The sequence below is a fragment of the Lepidochelys kempii genome, chromosome 8, assembly GCF_965140265.1.
Source record: "Lepidochelys kempii isolate rLepKem1 chromosome 8, rLepKem1.hap2, whole genome shotgun sequence".
NCBI lineage: Eukaryota > Metazoa > Chordata > Testudines > Cheloniidae > Lepidochelys > Lepidochelys kempii.
In genome coordinates this window covers 20,528,786-20,546,107 of record NC_133263.1, presented here as the reverse complement: position 1 = coordinate 20,546,107, position 17,322 = coordinate 20,528,786, and the positions used below count along the sequence as shown (strand labels likewise).

Below are 17,322 nucleotides of genomic sequence, written 5' to 3'. Positions count from 1 at the left end.
CTTGTGTCTTGGGACACTGCTCTAAAGAGGAACGGCTCATTAATCTAAACTTCAGATTTGAAATATCCTTGGAATTACAGTGTGAATTTTGTTATGTATTTTGATGGTCCTGTAAGTCTTTTCAGTTTTGTTTTGTACAGTATAAAGTTCTATTAATTTAGAATGTCCAAAGGTGCCCAAAGAGTCAGAGATGTAGACATGACCCAGTCACTTGTGTAAAATTATAGTATTAAGCAAGGTAGGGTTTGGTTTATAGCAGTGTCAGCCTGCTTAGTACCCTGAAAAACACATCATTAAAAATCCTTTTAACTTTTTTGTTAAAGATATAGAAAAGAAGGAAAAACAGTTAAAGCATTTCATATGAAAGCCTTATTTAATACTTTACATTTTAAAGCAAATGTTATTAAACAGTAGGAAAAGGTGTACATGAAATACCTTCAGAAATGGAAGAGATTCCATCACTGGTCTGTCAAGCAACGTCTCTCACCTGTTCATTTTTCCCTCCCTCCTGTCCTTGACTATCTGTTGGAATTAAAGTCAGGATTATCTTTAAATTCTGTTAGGGTTAATTTGGTGACTATGACAGGCTTTCATTCCTCAGATGAGGGATTATCCGTGTTGGCTGATCCCACAACAGTAGGATTCATGAAGGGGTTGAGAAGACTTTTTCTTTAGAGAACCCATTCCTATATGGGATTCAAATTTAGTACTTAAATGTCTTATGAAACACCCCTTCGAATCGCTCGCCAATTGTTGTTCCCTTCTTTACCTGTCTATGAAGGCTGCTTTCTTGGTGGCTATCACTTCTGCCTGAAGAGTTGGAGAAATGCAGACTTTAATTGCAGACACTCCCTTTATAGTGGTTTTCAGGGACAAAATTTCATTACATTCGCATCTTAAGTTTCTTTCTAAGGTGTTGGCTGAGTTTCACATCAACCAAGTCCTCCATCTCCCAAGTTTCCGCACCCCCCACCCCCCTCCAAAGCTACATCAGACCAGGGAGGATGCTTCCTTCTGTACCTGGATATGAGGAGGGCATTAACCTTCTGTTTGGGCAGAACCAGATCATTTAAAGCATCTCCCAGGCTGTTTGTCTCATTTGGTGACAGGCCCAAAGGGTCCACAGTCTCCTCCCAGAGACTCTCAAGGAGGATTTCTGAGTAATGTTACTTCTTGTTATGAATTTGCCCATATACACCCTTCTCCTAAAGTGTGAGCCCATTCTGAAAGATCTCTATGTACCTTGGTGGCGTTACTTAGACTCCTAGAACGGTAGTGCTGGAAGGGACTTTGAGAAGTCATCAAGACCAGCCTCCTGTGCTGAGGCAGGACCAAGTAAACCTGGACCATCCTTGACCAGTATTTATCCAGTCTGTTTTTAAAAACTTCCAGAGATGGGGATTCCACAGCCTCCCTTGGAAGCCTATTCCAGAGCTTAAATGCCCTTATGGTTAGAACGTATTTTCAAATATCTAACCTAAATCTCCCTTGCTGCAGATTAAGCCCATTACTACTTGTCCTACCTTCAGTGGATCACAATCCTCTTTATAACAGCCCTTAACATATTTGAAGACTGTTAACAGATTCTCTTCTCCCCCCCTCCCCCTTTCTTTTCTCAGGACTAAACATGCCCAGTTTTTTCAACCTTTTCTCATAGGTCAGGTTTTCTCAACCTTTTTATCTTGTTGCTCTCCTCTGGACTCTCTCCAGTTGTCCACATATTTCCTAAAGTGTGATGCCCAGAATTGGACATAGTCCTCCAGCTGAGGCCTCACCGGTGCTGAGTAAAGTGGGACAGTTATCTCCAGTGTCTTACATACAACGCTCCTGTTAGTATACTCCATAGTGATATTAGCCTTTTTCACAACTTTTTCACATTGCTGGATTTAGGGCAAGTGGCCTTAAACACATTCCCAAGGCTTGGACCTTGATACATACTTTTTCCAAGCATTATGCAATGCTTCATTCTTCTAGATCAGATGCTGCCCTTGGGATTGCAATCTTTTCTTCAGTGTTGGACTCCGCTCCAAAGCTCCCTCCTCTAATGAGGATACTGCTCAGAAGTCGCCTGAAATAGAATATCCATAGGGATACTATTTGAAGAAGGTGAGGTCACTCACCTTGTGCAGGAATTGGAGTTCTTTGAGATGTGTCCCCCCTATGGGTGCTCCACTATCCACTCTCCTCTTCCTCAGCTTGAGAGTTTCCTATATGGGACTTTGTGGTGAAGAAAGAACTGGGAGTGATTTGCCTGTGCAGTCCTAAATATCTTCAGTGTGGGGCAGAAAGATGTGTAGGGTGCATGTGTGGATCAAACAGACATTGCTTCCAAAAGTCTCCAACCAGAGTTACATGGGATGCATGTGCTCTTGAAGTGGAGCACTTGAACTCCAGTTCCTGCACAAGGTGAGTAACCTCTCCTTTTGAGGCAATAGGGTTTTGACAGCAATGCTTTCACGGTGTTATAATACACTGAATGCCATTATAGTTGGCTTTAGAAGGGAACAAACTTACCAAATCATCATGGGAGTTTACCAACCCAGGCATAAAATCTATATTCTTACATTTATTATGGCAACCATGGTGGAAAAAACCCTGATATTTAATTCACATCATCCTGTCTTCCAAAACGGAAAATAAGCATTAACTAACAAATAGAATCCCAATGCTTACCTACTCTCTTGGTGCATGAGAAAATTGAAGTGAGATTCTCTATCTGTGCAATAAAACCACTAACATGTTTACTTATTACTTCACATCATTCCATGTCCTGTTCCCAATTATCCATTTTTGTCTCTGCAATTTGTTTTTAAATAACATTCAATATTTTACTTTTAAAAAATTGTCCTACATAAAACTGATGTGAAGAACTAAGTGGACAGAGAATAAAAGAGAGCTCTAAAATAATCCTATACCAGTGCTATAAAGTTGCAAAATGAAAACTGTCTATTCTGTAACCTGTTGGTATAGATATTAAAAACTGAGGTATACAAACGTATTTTTAAATATTACATACAAACTGCATCCTAATTTAACTCTAAAGTGTCTTATCTTTGTAATTTGATTATTTATCTCTTCTCTTTTGTTATTAAAGAGGTGCAGACAAGGGATCAAAGTGAATGGATCTTGGCTCAAGTTGTTTAGATGAGAGGTGGGGCTGGGGGCAGGTAGTGCTGAACAGACGGCCTCCTATACTGGAACTCTTTCTCTTCCATTGGTCTGACAAAGCTGGCTATCATGACTTTCGGGGCATGCTACAAGGGTGATCTTTTTTTCCCCAAGCTTTTGATGGTGTCAAAGTTTTGTTCTGGACTGACTTGATGGATTAGGATCTTGCTCTTTGTCCAACTTGCCCTTTAGGATGCTTTTTTGTTTTGTTTAAAATTCTACGTTGCTGGGTAGACTCATTTAAGAAATGAGGGGGAACTAGAATGTTTTTGCTGAGAATTGAAGGAGAAAGTAATGAAGGAGGTGCAAGAAGGCTATCCAACACTACAAGAATTGCAGAGATGGCAGCTCTCACATTGTGTGGTGGTGAGATTGTGGGGGAAGAGGAGAGCTGGATCATCCGTGGTATCGGAGCATAGAGAGGTTTTGGATGCAGTGGGGACTTTCCCCAATTCAGAAATCATTGTCCTATCACAGTTGCAGCTGCATCAATGGCTATACATCTATTGCTGGATTTATGGCAAATGCCCAAGTTGCATACAAGGTGAAAAACATGGTTCATTAGATAGTGTGGAGCAAGTCCATTGAGGCCTTTAACTAAGTCTTCTCACTTGTATTTTCTTGAATGCTTGGTTTGGTACCTGTAGACACATTAGAATATTTCCAACCTTGAGTTTATAAGCTGACTAATGCAATTTATTCCTCTAGGATATGAAAATGATTCAGTGGAAGACTTAAAAGAAAGTACTGCAGTATCTTGCCGAAAAAGAGGCAAACGAAGATACTTTTGGGAGTATAGTGAGCAACTGACACCATCACAACAAGAAAGAATGCTAAGGCCATCAGAGTGGAGTCGAGATACGTTACCAAGTAACATGTATCAGAAGAATGGGCTCCATCATGGTAAGAGTTGTTCTCCAGTAACCAGTTAGTGTCTTTGATGCTGTCATCTTCACATAACGCTGCTGTCTCTGACTTCATGTAAGGGAGCTCTTGTTTTGCTACATGAGGAGGAATCACTGAAACAGTGTAATTTTTATTTAACTGTTTGGAATCTGTAGTGCATCCAGGTAAGAGGCAGTGCATATACATTAGTAACCTTCAATATACTTTCCCTCCAGAGGAAAATGGGTGAATTGAGAATTGTAACTTCTGAAGTCTCTCAGTGAAAATACTGAATGTTCTAAAATCTCTGTGCAATACTGCTAATGTCACAAATTAGTAACAAACCTGATCTTTGCCCCTCAATACTGGGAGGCAGATCTAGTGTTGCTTGCAGTAGAGTTGACCAATATATGGTACTCAGATGCACTTTCATTCAAGTGTCAACTAAAGAATAGTCAACAAGGTAGAGGTCTGTCTTGCCTGGTTCCTCTTCACACACTCTTTCCACCCTTGTGTACTTGGCAGGGTTTTGGAATAATACCTATGAATACTTAAGTATCTTTTTGAATTTCTTTATTACACCCCCTTAGAACCTTAAAGTAATATTCTGTCTCTTTCCATTTGGTGAACATATATCATATTTCCATCCTGTGACTTTTTTTTTTTTTTTTTACAAGCCAACTTTCCTGTATTTTGGACATTATTGATGCTGTCAAGGACAAACAGTTTTGAGAATAGAGTTTGTTCTTCTGTCTTGTGCCCTCTGCTGGTAGGCAGTTCCCCACCTGGTCATAATTCTGAAGGGACTTGGACATTAATGAAATAAACAAACTTCCTTAATTGTATTGTTAACATCCTCTTGCGCTACTCAAATTGAAAACTTCCTCTGTCATTTTTAATACTGATAGTTTTCAAAGCCTTTGTTTATAAAAAGTAATGTTACTTGCTGTTCTGTTTGGGATGGAAATTTTTTGAATTCAGTTAATGCATTTCTGTTTATTTAAATGTGCAATATGTGATATTTTTATCACTAACAAATATAATTATATATACCGTGTATATACTCGTTCATAAGCCAATTTTTTTCGTAAAAAAGGGAAGCATCAGAGAAGGGGGTCGGCTTATGAACGGGTATAGAGAAGGAGAGGTGGGACACAGCCCCTCCCTGCAACAGAGGGAGCAAGGAGAGGCAGTAGAGTCAGAAGGGATGCAGCAGGGCCAGAACCTCTCCACTTCTCGCCACACTGCTCTCCCTCCAGCTTCCAAAGCAGCTACAGCTCTGGGGCTGGCAGGCTTCAGCCACACCGCTCGGCCCCACCCACCAGAGCAGGCTGTGGCCATGCTGCCCGGTCTGGCCCGTTGAAGCAGGCTGCGGCCACGCTGCCTAGCCTGCCGGAGCAGCTCTAGCCAGGCCAGAGACCTCCTCCTCAGCCCTCGCCAGATAAGGTGGGAAGGGATGGAATGGGGAGAGTGTGGGGGTCCCGAGCTAGGGGTAGGGTCATGTGAGGGGTGATCATAGGGATTACTCCCCTGACCCTGAGCTTCTTCCCCCCCCCCCCCAAAAAAATTTTCCCCACCAGTTGCTGTCCCGGCCTGTCAGGGTAAGCAGCTAATGTGCCGGGACACTTTGTTTACTTCGGTTTACCTCTGTGCGTGAGGACGCTTGAGGTAAAGAAACCATCTCAGCCCGCCAACGGCTTATCCTGATGGCCTGGGAGCCAAAGTTTGCCGACCCCAGAATTATAGGGTCGGCTTATGAATGGGTCTTAAAAATTTTTTCCGTTTTTACTTATCCATCTTGTGGGGGAGGGGTCAGTTTATAAATGAACCGTTTTATGATTGAGTATATACGGTATATTCCAGATTGGGATTTGCACTTCTGTTCACTTTTATCAGAAAGTCTTCAATACTTTCTTCAGAGGCATGATTTGGAGGGTTGTTTTGCAAGACCTCTGTACATAGAACTGCCCTTTAACTCAATCAATTCTGTATGCAGAAGGCTTGTAGAATTGAGCACTTTGTTAAATTCTGCAACTTTTGGATGGTAATGTATGTGAAAGGCCAGCTGGTGCCTCATGGCAAGCCATTTTAGTTATCAGTTCAGCTGGGAAATGTCTATGGGGAAAGTGTTAGCCAGTATCTTTGTTGTTTTAAGTAAAATAGTATCTTTCCTGTTTTAAATAATCTTCAGAAGGGAAATGTGCAGCAGAAACAGATACTCCTAAGGAATAAAGATCCTGATTTTTCATGCACTTATCCTTAGTAAAACCAAACTGACTAAGAGACACACAGGAGATATGTGAATTGCATAAGTTTTTAATACTCATTAGTATCTATAAAGAGATCTTCCTCAAAGATATCCACAAGGATTTGGCTAGTCTGTACATTGGTTATGCTTAGATCAGGGGCTCTCAAACAGAGGGTCGGGATCCCTCAGGGGATCACAAGGCTATTACATGGGGGGTCGTGAGCTGTCAGCCTCCACCCCAAACCCTGTTTTGCCTCCAGCATTTATAATGGTGTTAAATATATTAAAACTTGTTTTTAATTTATAGGGGGGGGGTCGCACTCAGAGGCTTGCTATGTGAAAGGGGTCACCAGTAAAAAAGTTTAAGAACCACTGGCTTAGATCAACCACTGGTCTTTTATTGTGATACCAACCCTTTACTCTCACTTCATGAAGAAAAGAAGATAACAGAGTAACGGATTGTTTTATTTCTTGGTGTGAATTTGATGATCATGCAAGTGAGATTAATGGAATGAGCTACAGTGGGAAGGTGTTATGAAATCTTGCTGTTTTGCCTCATCCCTGACTTGTAGCATCCACAGTTCAGGGAGCATCCTGGATCCCACCCATCGCTGCTCATGCATCTCAGTCCTAACCAATCAGTCATGCTTTTCTGGTTCTGGATGGATCGTCAATAGTGCCAAATTGTGTGGTGGTCCTGTTTTACATTGCAAAAGGTCACAGGAACTGACAGGTTGCACCCAGGTCTCCAGTGTTGAAAAAATAAGCCCAACCTACTCCCCAGATGCAGTTTAAGAATGTTTTTCAGATGTATATCTCTGTATTCTAACACCCCTCAACCCTGTTGTCTGTGTATTCAAATAGGAAAATATGCAGTAAAGAAGTCACGGAGGACTGATGTGGAAGACCTGACTCCTAACCCCAAAAAACTTCTCCAGATTGGCAATGAACTAAGGAAACTGAATAAGGTGATTAGTGACCTGACACCAGTCAGTGAACTTCCCTTAACTGCCAGACCGAGGTCAAGAAAAGAAAAGAACAAACTAGCTTCCAGGTAAACTTTAAATGGCTTTTACCTGTGTGAATTAATCCTATTTGGGATTATTCTAGACATGTGCTTTACAAATGAGACCTCTTTGAATTTCTTACTTAGAGAGAGGCTGCATCATCCTTGACAAGCATTGTAAGGTTAGTATTGCTTTAATCAAAAAAAAAAAAAATCCCCCAAACAACCAGGGCATCTGATTCACATTGAAAAATGCAAACTAGATTGTACTTTCTTCCCATTGGAAGCAGGCCTCGCTGATAGATTTTGGCACAGACCCTGAAAGCCACCCTGTTAAGTTAACAAACAGGAATCTGAGATTCTACAGGCACTGCTGCCATATTGCATTTTTGTGTGTATGAGTGATACCAAATACAAGCAGTGGTTGTAAAGACGATGTGGGAGCAGATAATAAGCCACAATCTCTAGCAGCACGGATGGAAGTTAACGATAATGAATGTTCTATAGTGATTAGAGGTATATTGACTCTCTCTCCTTTACAGGGCTTGCAGACTAAAGAAGAAAGCCCAGTATGAAGCCAATAAAGTGAAGCTATGGGGTCTCAACACAGAATATGGTAATTAACTTTTTTTCACTTACACAGTTTTTCCTTTGTCTTACTACAAACAGTTGTATGTTTTGTATTTTCACGTCACCAGAGTCCTACTTTGGACAATTTTTTATGCAGAAAAGGGTGTTGGTATTTAACTTGTAAGTAGTGCGTAAAGATAACTTGATTTGCTTTTGATTAGTTATTTGTGTTGTGCTATTTTAGGACCCATTGCCATAAAGTGCAGTACATAAACATAGGGAAACACAGTTCCTGCCCAAGAGAGATTACTGTGTGATCCAGTGTTGTCTTTTTCTGTAGATAATTTGTTGTTTGTGATCAACTCTATCAAACAAGAAATTGTTAATCGAGTGCAGAGTCCTAAAGATGACAGAGGACCCAACATGGAACAGAAGCTTGATGTACTTATTAAAGATACTCTTGGTAAGGAATCAACTTAATCAACCACATACTCGAAAACTGATATGTAACAAGTGTTGAGTCCCTTCAGCCTAATATTTCTATAGGAGCAGCTGCCCAATTATCACCGAGCTTTAGCCGTTCTGCTTGGTTACTGACCAACAGCAGGACTTCTGAGTGTTTTGTATTCATTCAAATATGCACATATGTGGGAATAAAAGAGATCTTAAAGTACATCCCTAACTTTCCTTTCCAGGACTACCTGTAGCTGGTCAAACATCAGAATTTGTGAACCAAGTTTTAGAGAAAACTGCAGAAGGAGACCCCACTGGTGGCCTTGTAGGGCTGCGAATACCAACGTCAAAAGTTTAACAGACATCATTTCACCTAATTTCATTGGTCAGAGCTCTACCTGTGTTAAGTACTCCACTGTAAATTTCATTCTGGTCTGCATGTCAGTTTAGCATTATGTAAACATTTAAAATTAGGTTCCATAGCTGTTTTTTTTTTTTTTTTTTTAACAACAATGTAATAGGATAAGTAAGCGCACGATATAAAATGCTTAATTAGCATTTTTGGAGCATAAACCAGTATTACATAGTATTAAAGCTGCTTCAGGCACAAATACAGAGATTAGGTGTTTTTAAACCTAGGACCAGATCATATAATTTGCTTTAGAAGCAAAAACACGTTTTGTGCTTGTGAAAATTTTAGCAAAATGCCGAACATTGTGGCAGGTTTATGCTCTGAGTAAAATAAAAATTTAAGAGGAAGCATTCTTTTGTAAACTGTCAAAGTTTAGTGGGTTTTTTTAGAATTACTGCTTTTTTTTCTTCTAAAAAATAAAACCAGTAAGCTTTCTTTGCACCCATTAACTTGTACATAGTGCACACGGCATTAGAGCTAGTGTGCCATATAAGACTTTAATTTTCTGAGCTTAATATTGTATTTAAATGTCTGTGAAAGTAAGAGGAGGAAAAAAAGTATATTCTTTGTGCCTTGTATTTTGGGGGAGAGCTATAAATATAAGATAGTAAAGTTTTTGTACGATGAAAACCCTGAGGAAAACACAAGATGTATAGATGGTAAGATTATGGGGTTTCATGTATTTGTTCCAGCTCTTACAAATTTTTGAATGTATATAAGAATATGTTGAAAATGTAGATATATGCCACAGAGTCTATGTATTGTATAAAAGATGGCTCTAGAAAATTCAATTTCGGTACTTGGCCGGAAGAAAACAAATACTTGCACATTAATGCGATTGTTTATTTTTGTACCAAAGACAAATGCAACTGATATGGCAAACTGCCAGTCTAAGTAAAGTTTTGCACAGCTTACATGATACTGTACTGAATGTAAAAAAACAAAAAAACAAAAAAGAAAAAAAAAATTAAAGGTCAGGGTTAGGGATCTTACTGAACTGTGAATTTTTTTTTTTTTGTTTGGGTCCAATTATCTACAGAAGGAGCATTCATACATAATATTATTTTGCTGTTCTTCTAGTTCGCTTCCATAGTAGATAAGTTGATGACCATCTCAAAGTCTCAATCTTTTTTTTTCTCTGCATTTGCTGTAGGAAATGTTTAATATATGTGGATTTTAGTAAGCTATTGGAAAAATAGTTTTCAACTTTGAGAATTTAAAAAAATTATTTAGCTTGTTGTAGGATACTTCCACCAAACAACCAAAATAAAATTATTTTTATTGTAATATGTATATATGTAAAGAGGAAAAAGAGCTACAAATCTAATTCCTTAGTTGCCACTTTTCCAGTTGATGTATTATTATGCATGTGATGTTTCAAAGGATCAGCACAGGCTTAAAACAGAAACAAAATTTATAGTTTTCTTTTATATTTTTGTACAGAAATTTCAAAACTAGCTTCTTCAAACTTATATGTGACTTATTCTTAATTCAGTAGTTTCTGTGATTGGGAAATACTAACACACATTAGTTCTTATTTGCTCCTCTGCTCATAAGAGTTTGCTTTGTTAGTGTTTAGAGTACAAATGAAAAGCTTTATCTCTTGACGAGAAAGTCCTTTATGTCAAGGCAAGATCATTCTCTGGTTTCATGGACCCCTTTTTCTTCCCTTTCCTTTTTATTTAAAGATAATGACAAAACACTGTCTACTGAGAATAGAAATACCAAATACTTTAAAATGTAGCTGCTGGAAAAATGCAAAAAAAAAGTCCATGAAGGTTTTCTTTCCACTCCCTTTGGGGAAATCTCTCTCCTTTTATGTAGTTTGGCTAAGTTTGTTTGTACTGTGACTCCTTTTATGTATAGGTAGGGGATTATTTTTATACCTAAACTTTTAGTGTAAGATGGTCTGAATCAAAAGTAGTAAACTAAAGAGTGGAAGATGAAAATGGCAATCCTGCTACATGCTTGTAGTGTGTCCACAACTTATTCTACACCTTGATATTTTGAAAAACTTAAAAGGGTGGAGGGAAGCCAAAATACCACTACTGGACTGTATCATAGAGTTTTTTTCCTTCAAGACTTGTGAAAAAGTACCCAGGACTATCTAGTCAAAATGTAGACAATTCGCTTAAAGGATTTGCAAAACCTGAGCAGGGGACTGTCTTGTTGGTTTGGGGTTTTTTGGGGGTGGGTTTTTGTGTGTGTGGGGTAGATTGTTTTGTTTGCTTTTTTTCATGTGGCGGGAGGAGAAGCAGCACAGGTTTGTAGCTTCAGAACAGAACATAATGGGTCAGATGCATCCCTGTTGTAATTCTACCAATGCCAAGAGTTACACCAGAGATGCATTTGGCCATTGAAATCTTGACAAAGAATGTCTATGTCGTGTAAATTTAAAGTCATGGCTATACTGAGATTTGAAATAATGTTAGTCCTTTCTGGTGTTTAAACATTCACAATGCTAAAAAGGTGCAAACCCTATATCAGAACTGTATAGGCAAGGCAGTATTTCAAAATACGATGACAGTAGTTTTGCGATCAGGTAGGATTTCCATGACAAATTAAACTGACGATAAGGTAGAAAAATGCCCTTTTCTAGCTGCTCAGGAATACTGAGCTAACATCGCTTTATAGCTTTTTATTTTGTCTGAAAACCAGAATATGATTTTGGTCTAGCATTTCAAAAAAGACTTTGAATCTCTTTAGTGGATTCTGTACCCTTGCATTTCAGTGTTTTCTATGTATTATTTTAAGTTAAATAGTTAAAAGCTTTTAAATAGTTGAGCTTTTTAATGTTGACACTTTATTTTGTACCTATTTATATAAGTATGTATATCTTAGAAAAGCACTTTGTTTAAAAAGAAGAAGAAAAAAATTGCGTTTTTATATGATTCCTGCCATTTGCTGCTAACTCTGGGCTGGTCAGAATGCTGCAGCGATACTTGATCTAAATAAAACCTGGCAGTAAAATGTAGAGTAAAGTTAAGACCTTTGCTGGTTTAACTTTATCATAAAGATGACATAGGCAAGCTGTGCAGCTTTACATTTTAACCAGGGGACTCTGTGGCATTTAAACCGTCTAGAAATGGTTGTACTTTAATGCCAGTAACAATCTGCTTCCTCTAGTGTCATTAAAATATATATGTTTAGTGTATTCTTATCACAAACAAATCTTATAAGGGTAAAAATACAAATGTACATGTTCTGTTTTTTGGAAATTGTGGCATGCATTTTTGGATGATCTTTAGAGAATAGTTCTCTAAAGGCTTTCAGCATTCATACATGGTATGTGGAGCTTAATGAAGTCCTTGAATATTTTTGAGTGTAGGCATTGTGAATATTCACTTTAATTCTGTCATCCAAAACCAATTATACATTTTTATTTAATAAAAACTAAAAGCTCACCCTTTTTTCTGATACACTGGATTCTCTAGAATTTGTTTCCATATTAAAGCATGCTGTCAAACTGCTCTTGTTAAGATCTTGTCAGCCTGAATTTGGGTGCCACACTTTTTGAATCAGTATGATGGACTGCGTGTTCTACTGTACCATGTATGATTCTTGTCCGTTCCTATTTCCTTCATGCCAGATTATGATGTGGCTTTATATTGTGCCTTACTTGTACATTTAGAACTAAACGTTTTTATTTTTCATTCCCCTGAACCTGTTAAATCCTTTGACCCTTCTGAAAGCAAAATCAGAACTATGATAAAAGTATCATGAAGGAACTTCAAATGAACCTGATTTCAAATTCTCTTAATAGTCACTTTGTGTTTGTATGGAAGACCAATTTTGAATGGCCTTGGGAGATGGGGGTGCTAGGGCTAAACAAATAAAATAAAAAATATTTTCCACTACATCCCTTCAGCTAATGCTTTCTCTGACTTTCATGAGTTTATCAAAAAAGTTTTCTGACTTATTTTTTGGGGGTCTCTCTCTTAAGTCTCCAGTTAGATGTGGATGTGCTTGATTCTCCTCTCATAGCAGTATAAATCAAAAATAACAACACTGACATCTGTGATATACATTGATGTGAGAATCGGGTCCAGGTGTGCTCAGTTCATCAGCTTGAAGTTTAGTAAGCTCTTTTTTCCAGATTAAAAAAATAGCAGTAAAAAGCAAAATTCTTCCTTTATAAAACGCATGGTGGGCCTTTTAAGTAATCTAAAAAGGACCAGACATATTTCTGAAATACAATTCTGCCAGTTTGGATTTCATTTTTAAAATCTATACCATTATCTGATGTTTGCCTTCATTTAATAAAACTGTTAATTTATTCACAAATGTCAAGAATGGATGTGCTTTTATCTTCCATAAATATTTTTAAAACATATAGATAGGTGAAAAATCTTAGTTTTTTAAAAATATCTACTTTGAAAGGGTTGTATACAGTTGCCTTCAGCAGAAATAGAAAATATAATTTTGTTCCTCAAACTTGTGTAGCAGTCTTCCTGAAATGGTGTTGAGGCATAGCCTATTATGTAATATGAATGTTAGTATCTTTATTTGGCCTTGGGACCTGAATTTCAAGAATGTGTCTAATCATGATTTTTTTATTTTAAAGTTAAAGGTTTCAGTTGGATACCACTAGTTCAGTATGCTACCAGATGAAACCTTGGCTTATTCACAGAGCTGCAGTTCATTTTGTTTACCCTAGGGATCATGCAAAATACATTTCAAATAGTTACTGCTGAAGCGGCTGATTCTTGTTGTAACCATATAAAGGGCATTACCATGTTGAGAAAACACCACTTTTTTTTAATATCCCAGTTTACATTGGAGATATGTCAATGTCCGCATTGCAGAAGTGGCACTCTAGAGTATATTTTTTTCACCGCATCCAAAAACTGAAGGGTACCTTGCTAATGATGTTTGATTTACATTTTACAATAGGCCATGATTTTTAATGGATATAGCATGACCAGGTGCGTGTGCTGAATTTATACCCCTCAGCCTCTTAGACATTCATTAACTTCCACAAAGGCAAATGCTGATTATGCATTTATTAACTGTCTTTCTTTCTATTGAGCAATGGAGCCAAAAATAAAGCCAGATCCATTTAAGACAAATCTCAATTTTATTTTTTAATCTGGACAAAAATCCAAAACTCTTTATTTTAAGCAAGCAATATACTGTATACTGTTGTACTGTATCAGCATTTAAAGATTAAATGGGTTAGGAATACTGGAGAGTTAGATACTTGCATAAGCCAAACTTGGGTGTGTAGAATGGTTAGAGTAGGATTCTCTTGACTTGGACTTTGTAATTACAAATGCATCTTCTATCCCAATACTTCCTTTTTTCCTTTCTCTTCATGACGTTAAAAACCAAAAAAATGTAGTGGTATAAATGTAGCTGCTTTTTGAACCTTTCTTAGAACACTATATTCTACTAACTGCATTTCTGTCTATTTGAACCACCCTTTTCCCCTACCCTTTTTAGAATACTTCATCTGTCTAAAAGATGTCTTGTAGCTCAGTAATTGTGGCTAAAAATGAACTCTAAGGCTGATGGCACATGGTGGATATAGTGAACTGACTGAATGGCAAAAATTAAAATAATTTTTAACAAAACGTGGCAACCTGCTCTGCTTATGCTTGGGGTCATGTTTGTAATGCTGTCCTCAATATTCTGTAGTCAATTTCCAACTGGAGCTCAGAAAAACTTACTAAAAGTCTTGTGTCTCTGTCAGAAAATAATTTTACCTTGTTAAAAGCATGATCTGTTAAGAGTTGCAATGTTTAATGTTGGTTAATAGTTGTGCAGTTTTCTTTTTAAAGAGGCACAATTAAAATATTGATTTTTGTTTACTCTGTCACCCTGGAGCCCTAGCACTTCTATTCAGATACAAACTCATCAATGTATGCAACATCCTTTGTAATTTAAAATAAAAAATTGTGGAGAAAAAACAGTTCTCAAATTTTTGTGCTTCCCATTTGGTGTGTTCTCTCTCCTGCAGTGCATCAGCGGAGGTGTTGCTTCTATAGTTCTCAGGTAAAATTACTGGGGTTTCCCCTGTAGAATGTTGTACTGACATTACAGGAAACTTGAAGCCCTCTTAAAATATCAGAGTTGGAAGGGACCTCAGGAGGTCATCTAGTCCAACCCCCTGCTCAAAGCAGGACCAATCCCCAATTTTTGCCCCGATCCATAAATGGCCCCCTCAAGGATTGAACTCAAAACCCTGGGTTTAACAGGCCAATGCTCAACCCACTGAGCTATCTCCTTTTCTCCTCTTTCTCCCTTTTGCGCCCCCCCCCCCCAATAGAATAGGGACAGCACAATCATAAACAGGGTAAGCTTCTCCCATTGCCCCAGTATCATGCTTCAATATTCCTTTTAGAGAGATGATTACTAGATATGAGGATAATTTAATCTCTATCCCCATTCAGTCCTCGGCATAGTAACAGCAACTTGCTGAAAAGGTGCTTGAGTGATGTGGACAGTTCTCCAGTAAAACCTAGACTGAGACCACCAGGTTATTTTACAAAAGCCACAAAACAACTATGATATGGTCTCTGTGGACTTTGGTCTCTGCTGCCCTTTCAAGGTATGTTTAGCAAACTGCACACTTGAGGCTGGGAGGAACCCCTTTGTGCATGCTAGGATGAGGTGGTGAAAAAGCAGGATCCTGCATCAACACACTCTTCTCTTTTTGTATTCTCAGGTGGAGAGTGTGTAACAGCCATTCCATACCCCTAATCATTTTCGTTGCTTGTCTGAACCTTTTCCAATTCCAATATATCTTTTTTTGAGATGAGACGACCACATCTGCGCATAGTATTCAAGATGTGGGCTTACCATGGATTTACATAGAGGCAAGATGATATTTTCTGTCTTATTGTCTATCCAGTGGTGAGCTAGAGCCGGTTCGCACTGGTTCGCACAAACTGGTTGTTAAATTTAGAAGCCCCTCTAAAAGGGCTTCTAAAATTTAACAACCAGCCAAAAGTGGCGCCTTAGGTGCTGACTGTCTGTGGGTGCTCCGGGCGGAGCATGCACGGGGAAAATTTGATGGGTGCAGAGCACCCCGCCCTGCCCTGTGCCTGGCCCCAGCTCCCCTCACCTCCGCTCCGCCTCCTCCCCTGAACGCACCGCCCCGCTCTACTTCTCTGTATCCCCACCCCCGTCCCCCTCGCCTTCCCACAAATCAGCTGTTCGCGCGGGAAGCTGGGGCAGGCTGAGAAGCAGGCGGCAGCTTCGCACTCAGGCCCAGGGAGGTGGAGGCAAGCAGGGGCAGGGGGGCATGAGGAGGGCCGCCCATGCTTCAGCAGGTAACCCGGGGAGGGGGGCACAGGGGAACCGCTCCCCGCCCCAGCTCACCTCTGCCTCCCTGGGCCTGAGGGCAAAGCCGCCGCCTGCTTCTCAGCCTGCCCCAGCTTCCCGCGCGAACAGCTGATTTGTGGGAAGGTGAGGGGGACAAACAGCTGATTCACAGGAAGCCGGGGGAGGGGGCAGAGAAGCAGAGTGGGGCAGTGCTCTCAGGGGAAGTGGCGGAGCGGAGGTGAGCTGGGGCTGGGCGGAGAGCTGCTGGTGGGTGCTCTGTACCCACCAAATTTTCCCCATGAGTGCTCTAGCCCCAGAGCATCCTCAGAGTCGGCGCCTAAGGTGCCACTTTTGATGTGATCAGTGGGGGGAGTGGCTGCTCCCCCTGCTCTCCCCCTAGCTACGCTCCTCTGCCCCAAGGTGCTAGAGGGACCTGCCAGATGCTTCCTGGGAGCTGCCCCAGGTAAGCACCGCTGGGACTCCCTAGCAGGTCACTCTGGCTCTTAGGGATGGGGTGGAGTGGGATGGGTACCCACTATGGTGGCCCACGATCCCCTCCTGCCCAGTTCTGGGGGCAGTCAGGGGACAGGAGGAGGGCATCAAGGAATGCGGGGGATTGGATGGGGCAGAAGTCCCCAGGGGGCGGGAGTGGGCAACAACCCCCTTGTGGAGTGAGGAGGGAACCGGTTAAGATTTTGGCAGCTCATCACTGTGTCTAGCCCTTTCTTAATGATTCACAAGATTGTGTTAGCCCTTCTGAAGGACTAATGTAGAAAAATCCCTGCCACAATGCTGGAGCTTTATCATGAGTCTTGCAATCAGTTGTTGTTCTTCAGTTGCTGGCAGCGGCAGGCTGCGTGAGCATGCTCGCTTTAATTTAAAAAACAAGTCTGGTTCAAGTGCTCATGCTTGTTGAGGAAAAAAAAGCTTGAACTTAAAGTCACAGAAAAAGAACAAAGCGGCACAAAGTCCTGTGGCACCTTGTAGACTAACAGACGTCCAGGAGCATAAGCTTGTGGGGGTCGATACCCACTTGGTCAGAGGCACGTAGTGGAAGTTTTCAGAGACAGGTATAAATACACAAGCAAGAACCTACCTTTTTTTCCCTTTTTTTAAGTGCCTGTTTTTGAAGCCAAGCCCCTGACTCTTTTTTTTTTGTGGGGGGGGCGGCATCTGACTCATGACTGGCCTGGAAGTGGCAATATCAAGATTTTGAAACTTCAGTGTCTGGACACAAAGTGGCACCGCCCCCTGGGCCCTGCTCCTGCCGCCCACAACCTTGGGGCAGCGGTCACAGGCAGGTCCCGCCCTGGG

At 40.2% G+C, this 17,322-nt stretch overlaps 1 protein-coding gene across 4 annotated transcripts in view; it reads left to right on the top strand.

Moving 5' to 3' along the window:
* Positions 1-14,656, top strand: part of CREBRF (CREB3 regulatory factor) — a 35,879-nt gene extending 21,223 nt beyond the window's left edge. For 2 of the 4 annotated variants that reach the window (XM_073355791.1, XM_073355792.1), the window contains 5 exons: positions 3,877-4,071; positions 7,166-7,355; positions 7,850-7,923; positions 8,218-8,340; positions 8,573-14,656. In XM_073355791.1, the coding sequence (XP_073211892.1) occupies positions 3,877-4,071; positions 7,166-7,355; positions 7,850-7,923; positions 8,218-8,340; positions 8,573-8,688 (698 nt within the window). In that variant the 3' untranslated portion in view covers positions 8,689-14,656. Of the gene's footprint in view, positions 1-3,876; positions 4,072-7,165; positions 7,356-7,454; positions 7,490-7,849; positions 7,924-8,217; positions 8,341-8,572 lie in introns of those variants that run through there. The other 2 variants (XM_073355793.1, XM_073355795.1) reach the window with 2 other exon arrangements.
* Positions 14,657-17,322: the final 2,666 nt, after the last annotated feature.